The sequence below is a fragment of the Sipha flava genome, unplaced genomic scaffold (genome assembly GCF_003268045.1).
Source record: "Sipha flava isolate LNK unplaced genomic scaffold, YSA_version1 486_pilon_pilon, whole genome shotgun sequence".
NCBI classification, from domain to species: Eukaryota; Metazoa; Arthropoda; class Insecta; order Hemiptera; family Aphididae; genus Sipha; species Sipha flava.
The window spans coordinates 45-18,796 of record NW_020273287.1 but is presented as its reverse complement, the minus strand read 5'-3'; the positions used below and the strand labels follow the sequence as shown (position 1 = coordinate 18,796).

The 18,752-nt window shown below is 27.8% G+C and overlaps 3 protein-coding genes across 3 annotated transcripts; 1 reads left to right on the top strand and 2 right to left on the bottom strand.

Moving 5' to 3' along the window:
- Positions 1–831: 831 nt before the first annotated feature.
- On the bottom strand, positions 832–3,358 carry LOC112689955 (zinc finger MYM-type protein 1-like). The gene is made up of 2 exons (XM_025563838.1): positions 3,329–3,358; positions 832–3,163 (listed from the first exon to the last, which is right to left on the bottom strand). The coding sequence occupies exon 2, from the start codon at positions 2,800–2,802 to the stop codon at positions 1,822–1,824; it is 981 nt and encodes a 326-aa protein (XP_025419623.1). The 5' UTR covers positions 2,803–3,163; positions 3,329–3,358; the 3' UTR covers positions 832–1,821.
- Positions 3,359–4,303: 945 nt separating this feature from the next.
- Positions 4,304–9,650, bottom strand: LOC112689946 (lon protease homolog, mitochondrial). Its single transcript, XM_025563825.1, has 15 exons — positions 9,043–9,650; positions 8,875–8,966; positions 8,279–8,445; positions 7,991–8,154; positions 7,738–7,926; positions 7,197–7,412; positions 6,784–6,872; positions 6,340–6,601; positions 6,105–6,265; positions 5,774–6,047; positions 5,629–5,718; positions 5,387–5,552; positions 4,981–5,201; positions 4,534–4,698; positions 4,304–4,473 (listed from the first exon to the last, which is right to left on the bottom strand). Exons 1-15 carry the CDS (start codon positions 9,430–9,432, stop codon positions 4,324–4,326), a joined length of 2,796 nt encoding a protein of 931 aa, XP_025419610.1. The 5' UTR covers positions 9,433–9,650; the 3' UTR covers positions 4,304–4,323.
- Positions 9,651–9,745: 95 nt separating this feature from the next.
- Positions 9,746–14,338, top strand: LOC112689948 (tubby-related protein 4). Its single transcript, XM_025563827.1, has 12 exons — positions 9,746–10,018; positions 10,575–10,748; positions 11,464–11,646; positions 11,720–11,827; positions 11,916–12,069; positions 12,161–12,405; positions 12,482–12,697; positions 12,784–13,006; positions 13,168–13,337; positions 13,405–13,760; positions 13,818–13,926; positions 13,986–14,338. The coding sequence occupies exons 1-12, from the start codon at positions 9,926–9,928 to the stop codon at positions 14,250–14,252; spliced, it is 2,298 nt and encodes a 765-aa protein (XP_025419612.1). The 5' UTR covers positions 9,746–9,925; the 3' UTR covers positions 14,253–14,338.
- The last annotated feature ends 4,414 nt before the right edge of the window (positions 14,339–18,752 follow it).

Below are 18,752 nucleotides of genomic sequence, written 5' to 3'. Positions count from 1 at the left end.
AAAAAAAGGATCATTCAATATGATGTCCCGGTTTAGGGTTTTAAAAATCTAACAACCCTACCTATTACTATTATCCAGTTTGAAGACCGAAAAGACAGAGGATAAAGTTCCACAACCATTATATAAATAATAAATTTATATATTAATACAATAAAAACTGTTTTTATATACTTAATGCGTATTTAAATGTAAATTAATATGAACACATTTGGGGGTGCTAAGCACACCCAAGCCACCCCAAATTGCGCCTATGACGATTATCAAACTGTTTATGTCCAAAAAAAAAAATTACAGAGCCTCAAAATCAGGAATGTCTATTTGAAACAAAAATAAATAGATGCATAAAAAATTATGTGATAATATTGTATCAAATTCATCAATATCGACTCTAAATATTTCTTTTACAAGATAAGATTATCAATTTTATGTTGAGAAAACCATACAGTACAAAATTTAATTTTTTTTCTATAAGTTCTGATTTTGTTAAGTTGTGAAAACTGTGTTTATTTTACACTGTATTGATCAATTTATTTCATTTAATTTTTTGAAAGTTTCAGCCAAATAATAATGTCAAAATAACCAAATTTGAACGATACTGAGTTATAGTCAGCAGAGCCTGATTTACCAAATAAATGGCCCAGGACAAAATAAAAAATTGGGCCTATAAGGCTATAAATTATAACATAAATAAAGAATAAATATACACAAATACAATATGAATATCAAAATTATATTTAATTCTTTAAAGCACTTGTCAATAAATACAATTAAAAATTAAAAAATACAACTATTTCAAATTAATTATTAAAAATTTTTTTTTCTGATCTTTTGTTTGGAAAATACATCTATAATTTCATCAAAATCAATACTTGCCGTGACATCGCTTTCTATTGAAAGTATTCCTAAGGCATCCTATTTTTCTTGACTCATTGATGACCTTAATCTATTTTTTATTCTTTTCAGAAATGAAAATAATCTTTCACTAGAACAATTAGTTATTGGCATTGTTAAAAATATATGCAAACATGTTTCTACATTTGGAAACGTATGTGCTATTTGCATATTTCTTATAAACTTTAATTGATCGGTTGGCGTTATTGTTGTGCTATTGTTGGTAGATGAAATAAGACTTTGAAATTGAATAAATTCATCTATGAAGCTTTCGGCGTCAATATCAAGTTCATTTTCATATAACAATATTAATGCTTTAATTTTAGTCATAATTTCATTTCTGGTTAAGTTTTCTTTAAATAAAAATCCAAATCTTTTTTCCACATTAACATAAACTTCTCTTCTTTTTTGTATTTCTGCCAATAATGTATCGTAAATTACATAATGTGTATCAGTAATTACATTTTGTCTTAAACTTTGTTGTATCTCTTCAACATTTTTTTTATTCTTTTGCATTTGTAATCAATTTGTTTTTCTACTATTAAATAAGATTCATTTTCGTATATTTCAAAATTTTCTCGGACATTTTGTATAAAATCAAATAGAGAATTGTATAATGGTACTATTATCGATATATTTGTTGTTGAACTTTGTATAGTTTTTGAAGTTAAATTTATTCGCTGTAATATACAATTCCAAGTAACAATCATAATCGCCATTTCTCTTGTTCTTAGTTGATAAAAAATATTTTTTGCTTCATTACGAGTATTTGTATTTTCATTCATATCATAATACATTTCAAAAAGAATTTTGGTAATTTCAGAATAGCCAAGGGTCAAGGCCTTAGTAGCATTAGCATTCGCTGACCAACGTGTCTGTGATGATGGTTTTAAATAAAGCATTCCCTTTGATTTTAAACTTTGATTTAATCTATCCCAACGATGAGTTGATATAGAAAAAAAATGTTTGAATAATACTGAAATATTTAACTGCATTATTACAATTTTCAACAGCACGAACACCTACTAAATTTATTGAATATGCTGCGCACGGCAAATATTCAGCAGCTGGAGCTATCTTTTTTATTCGCGCTTGTAATCCCGTATACTTTCCAGCCATATTACTGGCATTATCGTATGACTGGCCAACACAGTTCTCAATATTTAAACCTAATTTTTTTATTGTTTCAATAACAGTTGATGTTAAGTATTCAGCATTATGACTATAAATATCTATAAATTTTATAAAACGTTCAATGGCTTGGCCATCAGATTTTACATAACGTAAAACTATAGCTAGTTGGTCTATATGTGTCACATCTGGCGTTGAGTCTACAATAAGGCCAAAATATTTAGCATTTTTTATTTCTTCTACAATTACATTTAAAACTTTATCTGCCATCAGTGATATAAGCTCACGAATTATATGAGATGAAATATAGTTAGATTTTCCACTAACTTTATTTCCATAATTATTTAAATGTTCCTTAAGGAATGGGTAAAATTTAGCTATTAATTCCATAATACCTAAAAAATTACCATTATGGGAATTACCTAATATTTCATTATCCCCAAAAAAAGCTAAACCTCTTTGGCCAAACTGAATTACAGCTATAGTACGTTTTAAAATATTTCTCCAATATTGAACTTCTGTTTTATATTCTTTTACTAGTTGGCAATCAATTCGTTTTAATTCTACAGAACGATTGGAATAATCACATATTACATTTCTATGAGTAGTTGAATTCTCATGTTCAATAAGCCGTTCAGTAATATGATGCCAATCACTATAACCTTCCTTGCAAAGTAAATGTTTTGAAGTTTTAGCATAAAATTTACAAATATAACAGAATACGCTGACACTCGAGGGAGAATATATTAACCAAGTTCTTGGAACTGAGATACCATTCATTTTTGTTATATAAAAATTATGTTTTTTTTTAATTTACGAGAAATACCTCTTATCGATTTCTTGGACTCGTCTATAGCTTGAATATTTTGATTTGGAGGATGAAGTGTGAAGTATTCCCAAAAATTGTCCGTTATGGATAAGGGCCATAAAGCAATATCGTCAATGAAATTTTCAAAATTGATTTGTTTTATATCGTTATTAATTGTATTTAAATTATTATCGATTGGATTTTGATCATGTTTTTCAAGTTCATTTTCAAATAAACTTACCATAGATTGAGTCGTAGATTCTTCATTAATCGTTAGTTCATTTGATTTAACCTGGTTAGTAATATTTTCTGAATTTAAATTTTGTGAATTGACTAAAAAATAAAAAATAAATATTACATATATATACTTGAGTAATGAGTATTATTTAAAAACATAAAATAAGAGTATATATATTATTATTATTAGTAGCTATATTATTTCGTTTTTTTTTCTCGGACAATAATATATTTTATTATAAATTAGTTTGAACTACTTACTTTCTAAATTATCAATAACAAGTGATGGAGATGATTCTGTATTAATTTTAACAACATATTTATTTAAATTTCCACGTAACTTTTTAATTTCTTCTTCTTTTTTTTCTTTTAATTTTCTTTTGGCGGAGCTACTTAGATATTTTTTTGGTAACATTTTATATAAAATAAAATAATATAATATGTCGCTCGTTGAAATCATAAATCGCAACTGTACGTCTGTACATTTGTATTATTTGTCGACCACCACAAATTACGAGTAATGTACTCGTAATAAAAATATATATATTATGTACAATGTTATCGGCGTTATCGCGCATGGCTATAATGCGAGCTGTGTATTTATTATTATTTTTACCACAAAACAATATAAAATGTTGTGACTATAGTTATCATATTACGGGAAAAAGGTTGTATTATTATTCAGTTTATAAATAATACCATACGAATATTTCTAAGCTTATAGTCTATAGCTAAAAATACAAACTACTGGTTTCTTAATTCTTGTACTATTATATAAACTATCATTGTATTTTTGTTTTATGTATATATTTTATTATGTCATTTGTCTTGTTATTATGTCTTAGACAAAAACAATAAAAAAAAAAATTTTATTTCGACAAAATAATATATTACAAAGTTAGTCACCAGTGGGCCCCTTGGCCACGTAGGCCCAGGACAAATGTCTATTTTGTCTATGCGTAAATATGGCCCTGATAGTCAGAGTTATAAATAAAATGTTTTTTAAGTGAAAATTTTGTCAGGAAATTCAAATAACTGTTTTTCCTTAATAACTAATAAATATAATAATATTTAAACTAAATTAATACTAGATATTTTTTTTTTAGATTTTTGACAAATTTAGTTCAAAATGTTGAAGTCTTCATATTTATTATAAAGCTACAATAATTTAGTTAAATTTATTACACAAAATACTAACATCTATGCAATAACAAATATACAATTAAAAATTAACAGACTTAATAGGTTAAGGAATATTATTGTTTATCAAAGACTATTTTAAAAATATCCTTGTAATATGAAACAAAATGAACTTCAAGTCCATCAGTAATAAACTTTGGAAGTTCATTGTAGTCTTTTCTGTTTTCATCTGGTAGTATTAAACAGTCAATATTTTCCCTTTTAGCCTAAAATAAATTAAAATTTTAACTTAGAATGATACTTGAGATACATATGTAATCACATACTGCTATTGTTTTTTCTTTAATTCCTCCTACTGGCATAACTTTTCCTTTAAGAGAGATTTCACCTGTCATAGCAACATTGTTACGTATTGGAATGTTCAGAGCCAATGATAGTAAAGCAGTAACAATTGTACAACCAGCACTGGGTCCATCTTTAGGTGTTGCACCCTATATAAATTAATAGTTACAACAATAGAAAATTATTCGTAATAAAAAACTAAATATTATAAGGTCGTACATAGGCTTAGTAAATGTAATGATTCTTTAGACTTATAGGTTACTAGTTCAGATTATTACAATTTTAGTTGTAAAAAGTTGTAATCTTATCGATATATTTTTAACCGAGTGATTTAAGCATATTAGATTTTGTCAGATTACTATGATTTTTCAATATTACCTTAATAAATACTGATGAAAAAAAAAAATAAAATAAATTATTCTATTATTTACTTCAGGAATGTGTAAATGTAAGCTTCCAGTAAGCAGCGATTTGTTTTGGGGATCAATTTTATTTAGGTAATGTTTTGCTACAGTATATGCTGTTTTTGCAGATTCTTGCATAGTCTCTCCCAAACGACCAGTTAAAATCATACTACCAAGAGCTTTATCTTTTTCAACTATACTCTCTGGATTTTTTGTCCACTCTGTTTCGATATACATCATGGCACCACCTAAAAAAATACATTTATATAACAGTGAAGATTAAAAAGTAATTTGAATCTGATAAAGTAAAATAAATTTATTTATTAAGATTAATTAAACTTTAAATAATTTGAAAAGAAACCAAGAATGTTTTTTTAGAGGTAAATAATTTTAACTCGATTGTATGGTGAATTAATCAGAAATATAAACTAACCCATGGCAGTCCAAGCCAATCCCATAACAACTCCAGCAATTGGCTCTTCATACATACGATTATTGGTAAATACAGGATTTCCAAGAAAATCATATAATTTATCATTGGTAATAATTATTTTATCTGATTCTCCAGTTACTATTTTTAATGCAACTTTTCTTAATATCTGTGAAATAAATAAACAACAAATAGAAGTTTGTTATATTTGTTTCAAAATATATAAATTAATATAATAAAAGTACCTTTTCAACATGTTTTTGAAGATTACGTACACCGCTTTCACGACAATACGATTTAATAAGGGTACACAAACTTTCATCAGCAATTTCAACCTGAAAATATAAATTATTTATATAAAAGAAGATACAACTTATAATTTTATTTTACTTGATCATTTGTTACACCAGTTGATTTGAGTCCTTGCGGAATCAAATATTGTTTGGAAATGGCCATTTTTTCTTCAGCTACATATCCAGAAACATCTATAAGTTCCATACGATCACGAAGGGGTTCAGGAATAGTGTTGATTACATTGGCAGTACATATGAATAGTACCTTGGATAGGTCAACAGATACATCCAAGTAATGATCTAAGAAATTAGCATTCTGTTCAGGATCTAGCATTTCTAATAATGCAGATGATGGATCACCTTGATGACCTCTAACATAATACAAAAACTAATAATATTAGATTAATAAAATTATTTTAAAATATTACCTTCCTATTTTGTCAACTTCATCAATTAAAACTAAAGGGTTTTCAGTGGAAGTTTTCTTCAAGCATTGAATCATTTTACCAGGCATAGCACCAACATAGGTTCTGCGATGACCTTTAATCTCAGCTACATCAGTCATGCCACCAACACTAAATCTAAAATACTGCAAAAATAATTAAGTATAATTACACAGTAGGTTATAAATGAATACATAAATATGAAATGGAATTCAATTACTTCTCGGTTTAAAGCTCTCGCGATTGATTTCGCAATACTTGTTTTGCCAACTCCAGGTGGCCCATGGAAACACAAGATTTTCCCATGAGTTGAACCTTTTAATTTGCTTACTGCAATGAATTCGAGGATTCGCTTTTTAACATCCTCCATTCCATAATGATCTTCATCTAAAATGGTTGTTGCTTGTTTTAAATCAAAATTTTCATTACTTGTTGAACCCCAAGGCAATTGTGTTAGCCAATCTAGATAATTTCTTGTAACACTAAATAAAATATGTATAGTATAAATATTTAATAATTCAAAATACTTTTTCTACATCTGGAAGATTAAAAGCTAGGATGCTAAAGCAAAATCATATAATTAATATTTATTATTAATAAGAAATTGTGTTCAACTTTTAGTTAGTTAAATGATATTATTACTGTTAGACAACAAAGGACTTACTTAAATTCAGAGGAATGCTGCTCTAAAAATGAAAGTTTGGTTAATTCTTCTTCAATAACTTCCATAACTTTTATTGGTACCGTTTTATCCTATTAATTACAAATATGTTGTTTAAATAATATTATTATACATTATTTTTTATCATTGTCTAATAGTTAATAATAAAATAACAAAAAATAAAATGAAAATTATTAAATTATTACTACTCAAAAATTAGTATATAAATAAATAAACTAATAGTTTATACATAGAAATAAATAAATAAAAGTATAGTCTGAAGTATTATACCATTTGCTTATTTATTTATATACTAACAATTAAATCAATAATATATTTTATTAGTAAATTGATGCATACATTTATAAAAATAACTTATTGTTTAGTTAAACTAACTTATAGTAGAAATAAAATACCTTTAATCGATCTCTAAACTTTTCTACAATAGAATCTTTATCATCTTTTTCTAAGCCAAGTTCTTTTTTTATAACTTTAAGTTGTTCTTGAAGTATAAACTTACGATGTTGTTGTTTTACTTTTTCATCAACTTCTTTACTAATTTTTATTTGAATTTCACTAAGTTCTAAGAGTTTTTTAACACAACCCAATGCAAGCAAAAGTCGCTTTGGAACCTAAACAAATTAAAATATAAATAATCAACATACTTTTGAAATTAATACTTCAAAATATTTTACTGTTCTAACAATAATGTAAAAAAAAAAGAAAAAAATATAAATTATGATAATAAAGTAAAATAATAAATTCAAAAATAAAATATATATAATAAATATATATGGTAAACTATAAAAAATAAGTAACTATATAAGGTAAATGTTTTATTTAACACTTTCAATACATTTTTTTAAAGATATAAGGTTACATAATATATATTTTCGAGATAATTACAAATAAATTATTATTTTAATGATATAAGACTATACTTGATCAAATACTCACATTAGTTTCTTCTAAAATTTCTTGATATTCATGAGTTTCACAATCAGCAATAGCTGTTGCTACATCAGATAAATAAGAAGGATCATCTGCTACATTGCCATGTTGTAACATTGGATGTAATATTTCCTTATATATAGGATTTATGCTGATAATAGATTGAATTGTTTTAATTATTTCTTGAGATATTGCCTAAGACAAATTGTAAATTAATTAAATTTTGTTGTTAAATAATATTAACAAACATTTTTTATACCTTTATTTCCATTGTTTTATCATAAGGTTGATCTTTTAAATTTTCTACCTCAATCATAAGCACTTGTGAATTTTCTATTTCAGGATCAGGTACTACTTCAGGTGTCCCTGAAATTCCTTTAACTCGCAATTGTTTTTTATTGCGTTTTGTCAAATCATTTGTAACTATATAATTTAAGTTAGATAATAATATTTAAGTCACAACAATAATAATAAATAAAACATTAATTTAAGAATTAAAATATCCAAGGTTATCAACTATCACATTATTTAGATAATTAAACAATACTTTTATCAACATCTTGGTCTTCAAAAAGTGGTTTTGTTAATTTAATGCGCCTAAAGCATTGTATAAGCATGTGCAATTTGTTCCCAAATTCTCGCATTTCATTTATTCTCCCAAGTGATCCAACACTATAAACTTCATCAACATTTGTAACAATATTATCTGAAACTCTAAAAAAAAAAAATTATGAATATTGAGCCAATTTTTTTTTTATAAAAAAATGCAATGGAATCTCATTAATCCAAAAGGAATAAAGAAAAGAGCTCTTTCAAATAATTTATGACTTTATTAAACTCAAAATTTTTGTAATTTTAACCTACAAAATAATTTTTAAATTTATTATTATAATAAATAAGGAACATATACATATAAAATAGTAATTTATTTTTTCATTGGGTTCACTAAATGCTGATCAAATGCAGACTCATAAACTTAAATGTACAATGTACTTTTTCATTAATGGAAAATAACTTGCTTTTAAATCAGATTCTAAATATATTAGTAAGTAGGATGAACATTCTTAATTTTGTTCGGATTAACAAGACCTTACTATATCCATGAATACATAATTAACTACAATAATTGTAATTCCAACTCACACATCTACGTTTTTCCTCATAAAAAGTCCAATAAAAGGTTGATTTAATGCTTTTTTTCTTTTGATTAAAGCAATTAATTTTGGATTGCTAATCTGCAAGAAAATAATGGAATCATAATTTAACTGATTTCTAACTGATCATCTAACTGATTTCATATTATTTACAAACCTCAACGATTCTAAACAATCGAGGATATAAAGGAGGTTTAGCTATGGTGACTAAGGGCAAAAAAGGTAATTCGTCTGGAACTTGAATGGTCGCGATTGAAGTATTATCTGGATTCGATTTAACATCGTACACTGCTCTCACGTTATGAGATTCTTCTAATTCTTCTGAATTGCCATCATCTTTGGGATCGTTTTTACTGTCGAACCGTCTATAACGTACTGGCACGTTAATAGCAGATGCTATACACGGACGATTCCTGTTGATCATTCGATTTCGCTGGTCTTGGGCCGATCTATCTTTATTGGACAGGATGGCGCAAGAATATCGAACACATTGGGGTATGGTCAACGACTGTTTTTTTAAGCTGGTTGGGCAGAAACGGGACAACATGATCGTGCTGAGTACGAAAAACAGAAAAAAACATAAAACACCGTAACTATGAACGGGCACTTAAAAAATAATCTAACATCGGAGACTACTAGATAGGATACAACGAAGATAACTAAATGAGTAATAAAAATAATAAAGCAGATTATATTAAACTAAACTAATTATTTTAATATAATCTGTGATAATAACAGGCAAAACTTGACACTGACATACTACGAACATAAATTAATTCGAACAATTATATAACCTCTAAAACCGTTATAACCGATGGACGGTCGACGACAACAACTCGGTTAGTGGTCTCGTCTGTGCCTCAATATTATCACGGCCGTAATAACATACCCGTGGTTGTTATTGTCCAGAAATAAATCAATAATTTTAGAAAATAAATAGGCTACTATTTCTGTACAACAATCGTGTTAAAATTAGTCTTCGTACGTCTTACGACTTTTGTGCCATAATGTCGGCGTTCCCGTTTCTTTGAAAAACTACAATGCATATCAGGTTTGAGAAGAATGCCAACACGAAATGTGACAGCGACATATTGTCACTATCTTGGATGGGCAGAGTTCCAGATAATGCTGAGGTGTGACCTATGTTTAAGAATAATATTATACAATTTTTGAATTCGTATTGTTCGTGTAAACAACTGATCAAAATTACAATTAGAACGTCGTGTTTGGGGTGAAATAAAATGTTGTAATGGTGTAATAGAAAGTAGTTTTTGAATAATTAAATTGTGTGTAAAAGTGAAAACTGAAGAATATTGTTTTTGTTTATAAACAGTAATGTTTGATCCGACATTATAAATATAATTCAATATAATCTTCCGATTAAAGCAGTATGTAGAACATTAATTGAGAAATTTGAACTTAATAATAATCATTAAATTTATTCTAATATTTTTCCTCAAAACATTATGTTTTTTGAATTTTATTATTTATAAAATGTATTTGGGAATTTGTGTTCCATTACTATTTTTTAAGTTACACCTTGTGATGATTGAAATTGACATAAACCATATAATATGTACCTATTAGTACTTCCTTCTAATGAGATTTTTTTATATTTGTTTTTAATTTTTGGACATTTTGGTGGTTTAGTTTTGCTATATTTTAGTATTTTATTATACGTTATATTAGGAAGAAGGATGGAATTTGGATGGACGCAATTACTACAAACAAGGGTGGTTGGCAACAGGTAATTCTCAAGGTGTTGTTGGTGTTACATTCACTTCTATATCATCAAGTTGTGATTCAAATAATGATAGATTACCTCTACGTACCAACTACAACTTGAGAAATCATCATGCCAAGGTATATATTTTCATTCCCCTTAATTGTGTTTATAATTTTAATTAATTTTTTGTCATTTTATTATTGTTTTTTTTTTTTATATTTATTATTTATTGTTATACATTTATAAATAATTTAGATTTGTTTTATTATATTTTATTTTTATTTTTAGTTTCACAGCAATTTTATGTTATCTTTGAACACTGCATTTTTTTTATTTTTTATTATTGATTTGGCTTTTCTGTTGAATATTGGTAAGTATTATATTACATAAATATTTTAAAATGTATCACTCATGATTTTTAATAAATTCATGAAGTCTATTCCAATAATTATTGGAATATAAGCAGTGTTTTTTTAGATGTTTTCTTTAGGGGTATGAAAAACAGTTAAAGACAACTTTAACCTCATCAGTTTCATAAAAATGTATTTTACTTTTATTCAATAGATAATAAAATGAGAAGTGTAAAAAGTTTTTAATATCCTTCATGTTTCTTATTTTAAAATTAAATGAAAAATTGACTAAAATTAATTATAGAGATCTAAGATATTTTTATATAAAATAATTTAAGATATACCCTATTAAAGTTCAACTATTTAGTATATGGGCTCTTCCTCTTCCCTGATGACATGCCTGAAATAAACGCTGCTCATAAGTAATCATGGAAGTTTTAAATTTAATACTTTTACTTGCTATAATATTATTTACTCATAGAAATAACTTTTATATTAAAAGGTCTTACTTGTGAAATGGAATGAACCATATCAAAAATTGGCATCCTGTGATAGTTCAGGTGTAATAAATGTTTGGGCCAAATTTGACTGTCGTTGGAATGTTGAGTTAATCAATGACAGAAATACAAGAGTTACTTATTTTAGTTGGTCTCATGATGGTCGGTTAGCATTAATATGCTATCAAGTTAGTATCTTAATGACTAAATGTACTGATGATTATATTTAATATCACCTAACATAATATATCAATTATTTAGGATGGATTTGTTTTGGTGGGTTCAGTTACTGGTCATAGGTACTGGTCATCTATGTTACATCCAGAAGGAACAGTTACATGTGGTGCTTGGTCGCCAGATGATCAACAAGTATGTTCTATCAGCTTCTTATAACTAGTTATAGATGATATTATGTTCATTGTAAAATAATTATACATTATTACAATTTCATATCTAGGTATATTTTGGAACTAGTAGAGGCCAGATGAAAGTTTTGGATATTCACGGAGCTCCTATATCCCAAGTAAACTTGTCAGATGATTCAGGTATTTCATCTATGGCTTGGTCTTGTGAAAAATTTTGCATGAATGAAAATAGAAAAAAATCAGATTGTGAGTATACAAGTTAATTTAACTATCGAAATAATAGTAATAATAGTAAATAATAGTAAAATTATTCTTTTTGGATGTAATATGTTTTTAGATTTGTTTAAGCACGTGTTAGCAATATGTTGTAAAAATGGTTCTATTCAGTTAATGCGACGATATGATGACCCTGCTCCAATATTAATATGTACTGGTTTATGTCCAATTTATATGGAATGGGCTAATTCTAAAGAGTTGCTTTGTGTTGCTGGTTCAAGGCCTGGTAGACTTTGTGTTAACATAGTACAAATTTATTCAGATACTGGTCAGTTAGTATATTCTATTAACATGCCTCAATCTTCAGTAAGTTTTATAATTTTATGATCTTCTTTATATGAAATAGGGTTATTGTAATACATTTTATTTAAAAATATATTAGACTGATGTAACAGCTGTCACATGGGCACACAATGACCGAAGAATATTTATAGCAACTGGACCTGAAATACATGTCGCATGTGTGTCTGCTTCAATTATTCCTTTACATATACTTTGTGCATTGCGGCTATATGATGAATCATTGTTTCCACCTCGCGAGTTACTTCCAATATGTATTAGAGATATTTTAACCTCAATTTCTTCATCTACTATTTATGTTAGTATATTATCATAAGTATTAAATGCATTTTAAATTGTTGTTAATTACTATGTTTATAATAAATAAATCATAATATTGTGTAGTGTGAAGTACCCAAGTTGTCAGAATTGCGTCAGTTTGTGAGTAGTTCGCCAAAAAATCGTGTTTATTGTACAGTTGTACAACATGTTAATGGACCAGAAACAACACCACCTGTATGTTATGTGTTATATATGGAGTACCTTGGAGGTCTTGTACCACTCCTTAAAGGTAAAAGAATCAGTATGTTGAAACCAGAATTTGTAATCTTTGATCCACAAGTAGATGGTAAGTACAAAATGCTTTATTCTTTATTGGAATTCTAATCAATGTATATTATTTTTGTTTAATTATAATAATAAAATGTTTATATTAATTTTATCATTGATAGTCATTTAAAATCAAATAACTATAATATTCATTTTGTATTGTTCTTATTGTTTATTCAGATAAAACATATGCTAATGCACAGATAACTTATAATAATTTTGGCTGGGATGATTCTGAACCGGAATCTTGTTCTAGTCCTAAACTACACAGAAAAAATAGGCACAAATCAAGGCCTGCTTGTTGTAATCGAAAATTGCAATTGAATTGCTATACTGATGTGTTACCTGAAGTATTTAATTGTTTTTATGATTAATAGTTTAAAGTTGAAAATATGTTACCTATGTCTTACTATATAGGACTATCGTTTGGCAGAAGTCACAGCAAATGTTTGGGGTACAAAATTCCATATCCGTGGGTTGTGTGATGATTTGACTAAAAAATTAGGTAGAGTGTCATACCGCACATCCATTTTGCATTTACAACCTCGTCAAATGACATTATCTATTGTTGGAGATGGACAATCAATAGACGATGATTCTTTAACACCAAAACAACTTCAAAGACGGCGTAGCTGTAGTGTTGGTTCTTCTAATCCTAAATTAGCAGTATCTAGAGTAGTGGAAGACTCTAAAATTTCAGAGACTTTTGCTCATAGTTTACCAACTAGTCCAGTTGCAGCTAAAAAGAAAAGTGGTTCATCATCGCCGATCAGGTAATGTAGTTCTATCATAATAATTTTACTCTAAACTTTATCATGTTTGTTTTTCAGGAAACGGTTAATGAACTCTCCATTATTTTTCCGTAAAGTCCTTAGAACTCAAATTGATCCGGATTATCAAAATTTAGAAACTTTCCAAAAATCTCAAATCAAAAATAAAGTAACATAAATTATTTAGCTGTATTCAAACTTGAATTAATTATATATTTAAAATTTTAGATTGATATGTGTTCCAAGAGGCAGCAATTTGTTATGCGAAACAAAGCACCTATCTGGAATGACTTAACTCAGGTTTACCAATTAGATTTTGGAGGTAGAGTTACTCAAGAATCAGCAAAAAATTTTCAAGTTGAATATGATGGCATACAAGTTATGCAGTTTGGACGCATTGATCGCAATAATTTTGCTCTAGACTTTCAACATCCATTTTCAGCCGTCCAAGCATTTGCTGTCGCACTCGCAAGTGTTACTCAAAGGCTCAAGTAAAATTATTGAAACTGTCTATATTTCATTAAAGCACATTTTTTTACTGGTTTAAGTTCAAGTATAATAATTTATTAACACTGTTAACATTTATTTGTATTTTATAAAATAGTATTTTTATTATTTAGTGCAATATTTTACAATTAGGGTATCTTTTTAGATTTAGTAAACACTATCTGTATAGTTAAAATTGCCTTAGTCTTAATACTGCTTCATTGAGCATTTGCTATTACAAACTTCAATAATAAATATATTTCTCATATCATATTGTATGTGTTCATGTATATTTCAGCATTAATTATTTAATTATGAGAAAAACATATAAAAATTAAATTATTATATAAATTCTTGTATTTTGTTAATTAATTATTTTTAAATTTATTTATTTACCCTCATATTATTATTAAATTTGTGTACTGAATTTGCTATCCTAGAACATTCTGATTAGATAATATGATAACTGAGTAATTTTATTTTTTATTGTTTTTATCTTCAACAGTTCAATACTAGTTTAAAATCTTCTGGTTATAGAAATGAAAATTGTAAGTTATGAATAAAATTAATCTTGAGGTGTATATATTCTTTAAATATAAAAACTTAAACAATTTGATGTAATTAATTTTTTAATTTTTGCCGTTTGCTTTGGAAAATTATTGAGAAAATGGAAAAAATCTTCCTGTATTTTATGTACCCAATCATCAAAGTCGCAAAATACTGTATGGAATTCATTAATATAGTTTTATCAATAGAAAAACTAAATTTTAATATTTTCTTATTTTAAGTGTCCCTATGGCAGTGGATGAATATAGTTTATTTGAGTCCTCACTTGCTCTATCTTTTTATTTTTAACTTTGTTGTGGTTTAAAAATTTAATTTCATGATTTTTATTATTTTCGTTGTTTTTGTTTCCTTAAAATTAAAATTAAATTCATGAATATTACCAATCCAGCTGGTTTCCAATACTGGAAAATCAGTCACTGGATATCTGGAGCAAACACATACGAGTAATAGTGTATGAGGTACAGTAGTATTTCCTTCTAACTTTTTTTTGTGAATTTACATAAAATATAGGTATAAAAAGTCATCTAATGTATGTAAATAATTTGTTATATTTTTTTCTCGTGAAATATTAATGTATAGTATACAATAAAAATTAAAATACCAAAAAAGTGTTAGTGAATATTGTATATTTATAAGGATTTTCAAGCTAAATAATATTTTGGTTCTTAAGGTTATATGATAACATATATCTGTACATATAGACCCTATCAGTGGCGTACATACAGGGAGGGGGGTCTCGGGTTCAAACTCCCCCCCTAGGGCCAAAAAAAAAAAATTGTTTTATTATTGATGACGTGTAATATATTCAAAATTTCATTATTACGCTTTGAGCTTAAAATATACAACTATACAAATATTATGATAATTAAATAATTATATTGATAGGTGTTTGAAAAGTTTTGTTAACTATGCTGTTTTTATATTTCAATAGCTATTAATTTACTGTAATGTAAAAGTAAACTGTAAATTGGTAAAAAAGTTGTATAAAATAATATCTATTTATCTTATTTATCTGTGCGCCAAAAAAAAAAGATGACGATTATTTTTCTTCCCCCCCCCCCCCCCCAGAGCAAGATTGAATGTACGCCACTGGACCCTATAATAGATTATTTTAAATGCCCTGGATTTCATTGGGTACACGTGTAAGTAAATCAGTAAGTGCTTACAATACAAAGTTCAGTAATTTTTCAAAAACTATTTCATAAGAAGCTACGACTAAATGTTAAAAATTTAAAATTAAATTGCCATCATACATTAGTGTTGCAGGGGCAAAAATCAGTTTTACTTTATTTAAAATTTTAAAAAACGGTATGAAAAAAATCTGGATGTTTTTCGAAAAGTTTACACTGACTGTATTAGTGAAATGTCTTCGTCTTGCATTCAGATTTCTATTTATAAAACCCATTACTTTTTCGTCGAAATAAAGCCAAACGTCCGGTAGACGACGTATTAATATTTCCTCAGGAATGAGTTTGCTCACAGTCATTTGTTCATACCTATCGGATTGTATCGATTCGTTTGTGCAATCTTTGAACTAAAATTAAAAAAATAGCGTTTGATAGAATGTCCCGGTGTAACAGGCGATTATTACTTCAGATGATTAATACCCCCCGGTAAAAAATTGTGGGGGGTAATAATCGCCTGTGACACCGGTCTTCGGTTTTTCGTTGTTGTGTAATTCTGTTATATCTGTGAACCATGCAGGTGTTCAATTGCAGTACACTCAAATGACGACGTGACGAGTGGTCGTGAAGGTTTGTGTCATAAAATAATGTACAGACGTGGTTTACCAACTAATCGAAACCAGTTTTATAGAAAATAAGTGACCATACTCCATACTCCATACGATGACAATGACGATGAATGCCAAGTCGTAATCCGAAGAAAATATGTGTATTTATACGTACAACAATAATAGGAATAAATATAATTATATTTCCCGGCTGTATACGTATAACGATTTCATAACTTGAGATGGTCGTCGCCTCTTCGGTCAGTCGACACCTATGGTTACCTACGTATCCGTGCTTGCGGATGGCCGTACCGCATTACCATATTGTCTTGATGAATTCACCTAATTCAGGGTCGTAGGCCTGAAGGGGGGTTAAAGTTAAAAGAAGGGGGGTTAGGAGGTTCACCCCTTCTCCCTTATTACATAACAGAAAAAGTAGAAATTTAACTTTTTTTTTTTTTTTTTGCGCAACAGCATTATAGATGTTACACTGAAATTTATGTTTATAATTAGATGTTACCAACATCCAAATGCAAAGTAGAGTTGTAATTTATAGAAAAAAAAATTTTTTTTTGTAATATGTATAACCAGGAACCATGTATTGAATGGTATAGCTTAATCTATAATAGGTAACACCAGGGGCGGATCAAGAGTCGGGGAACTGTGGGTCAAGCCATTTCAAGAGGCCATTTATTAGGGATGAAACTGAATTAGAAATGAATACCTTGTAAAAAAAAAACACAATATGCTCATAAAAGTGTATAAGTATATTTATATTACATTTTAGAATTAGTGATACCACCGATAATGACTTATTTACAATTAATAAATATAATCTAATTTTATCAGCGCAACAAACGTATGGAATAAAATATGATATACTTAAGGCTACGGTTACTATGTATGCGAGTTCTGACGAATAATTATTCTGACGAATTTGTCGTCAGAACAAAGCGGTTACACTGTGCGCGGTTTTTGACATTTTGGTGGTCAGTATGTTTCTGCCACCCAGCAAAGATGGACGAACTTGATAAATTGTATTTTTTTGAAAGTCCGTTATTGAAATTATTGTTGTTAAATGGTGGAAAAACAGAGCATGTCAACGAGTTATTTTCTAGAAGAGACAACAAAGGAGAGTTTGAAATGTTATTTCAAGAATTGTGGGATCAACCGGAAAAGTTTTTCGAGTATTTCAGGATGAAACCAGAAACATTTAAATACATACTGGAGAAAATAGAAGAAAGTATTACAAAGTTCACTCATGTCCCACAAATACCTATTCTCATACACGAGACTGATTAATTTATCGGGATCCATGGTTCAAATAAATAAATAAATTGTAATAATTATAAAAGTATTTTAATGTTAGGTCGAAGATTGGTGCGATGAGAGAGTGAATCAAGAGCAGAATTCGGTTTTGGAATAGTATTTTGACTCCATTATTGCCTCCATATGAACAGGTCAGCTCTGATTGTTGATGAGGTATCATCATGGAGATCTTGGACATATATTTAAGCAGCTTTTATAATATTTTTATCGTTATACATATTTAAATTGGCCGGAATAAGTCCTTCAAGTGGCATAACATCAATAAGTCTTTGATTAAAACGAACATCCATTGATTCTATTAAATAGTCAAAGATACATTATACATATAAACACGGCCCATGGGGGGGGCTATAACCCTCTTTGCCTCCCCCCTCCTTGGCTACGCCACTGGTAATAGCATAAAAAAGGTTGAGAATCACTGTGATAGAGGAATTGGCCAAAAAATCGAAACGACTGGAATTTATTTTATAACAATACTTTATAATATATAGTGCTAAATACAATATACAAGTATATATAATATAATATTATAATATATATAATATTAAATAAGACTATACGATTATTACATTATATATTTAGTTCAACTTCCTCCAAAAACTGCTTAAGGACGTAACTATTACAATGTAATATATAGTTTATATTAATCATGTATAAACTGTGGACCCCCCCAGAAAAAATTGAAAATATGCCACTGTATAGCATAGTGGTAAGAGATTTTTCAGTGATGAGCAAAAAAAAATGCATGTATATTACAATCCCCCCTTGAAAAAATCCTACGTACGCCACTGGTATACACCATGTACATAATTATTTATACATGTATAAAAATATTTATATATGATTTTTACGGATAATGTTTTATTATGCGTATTAATTTT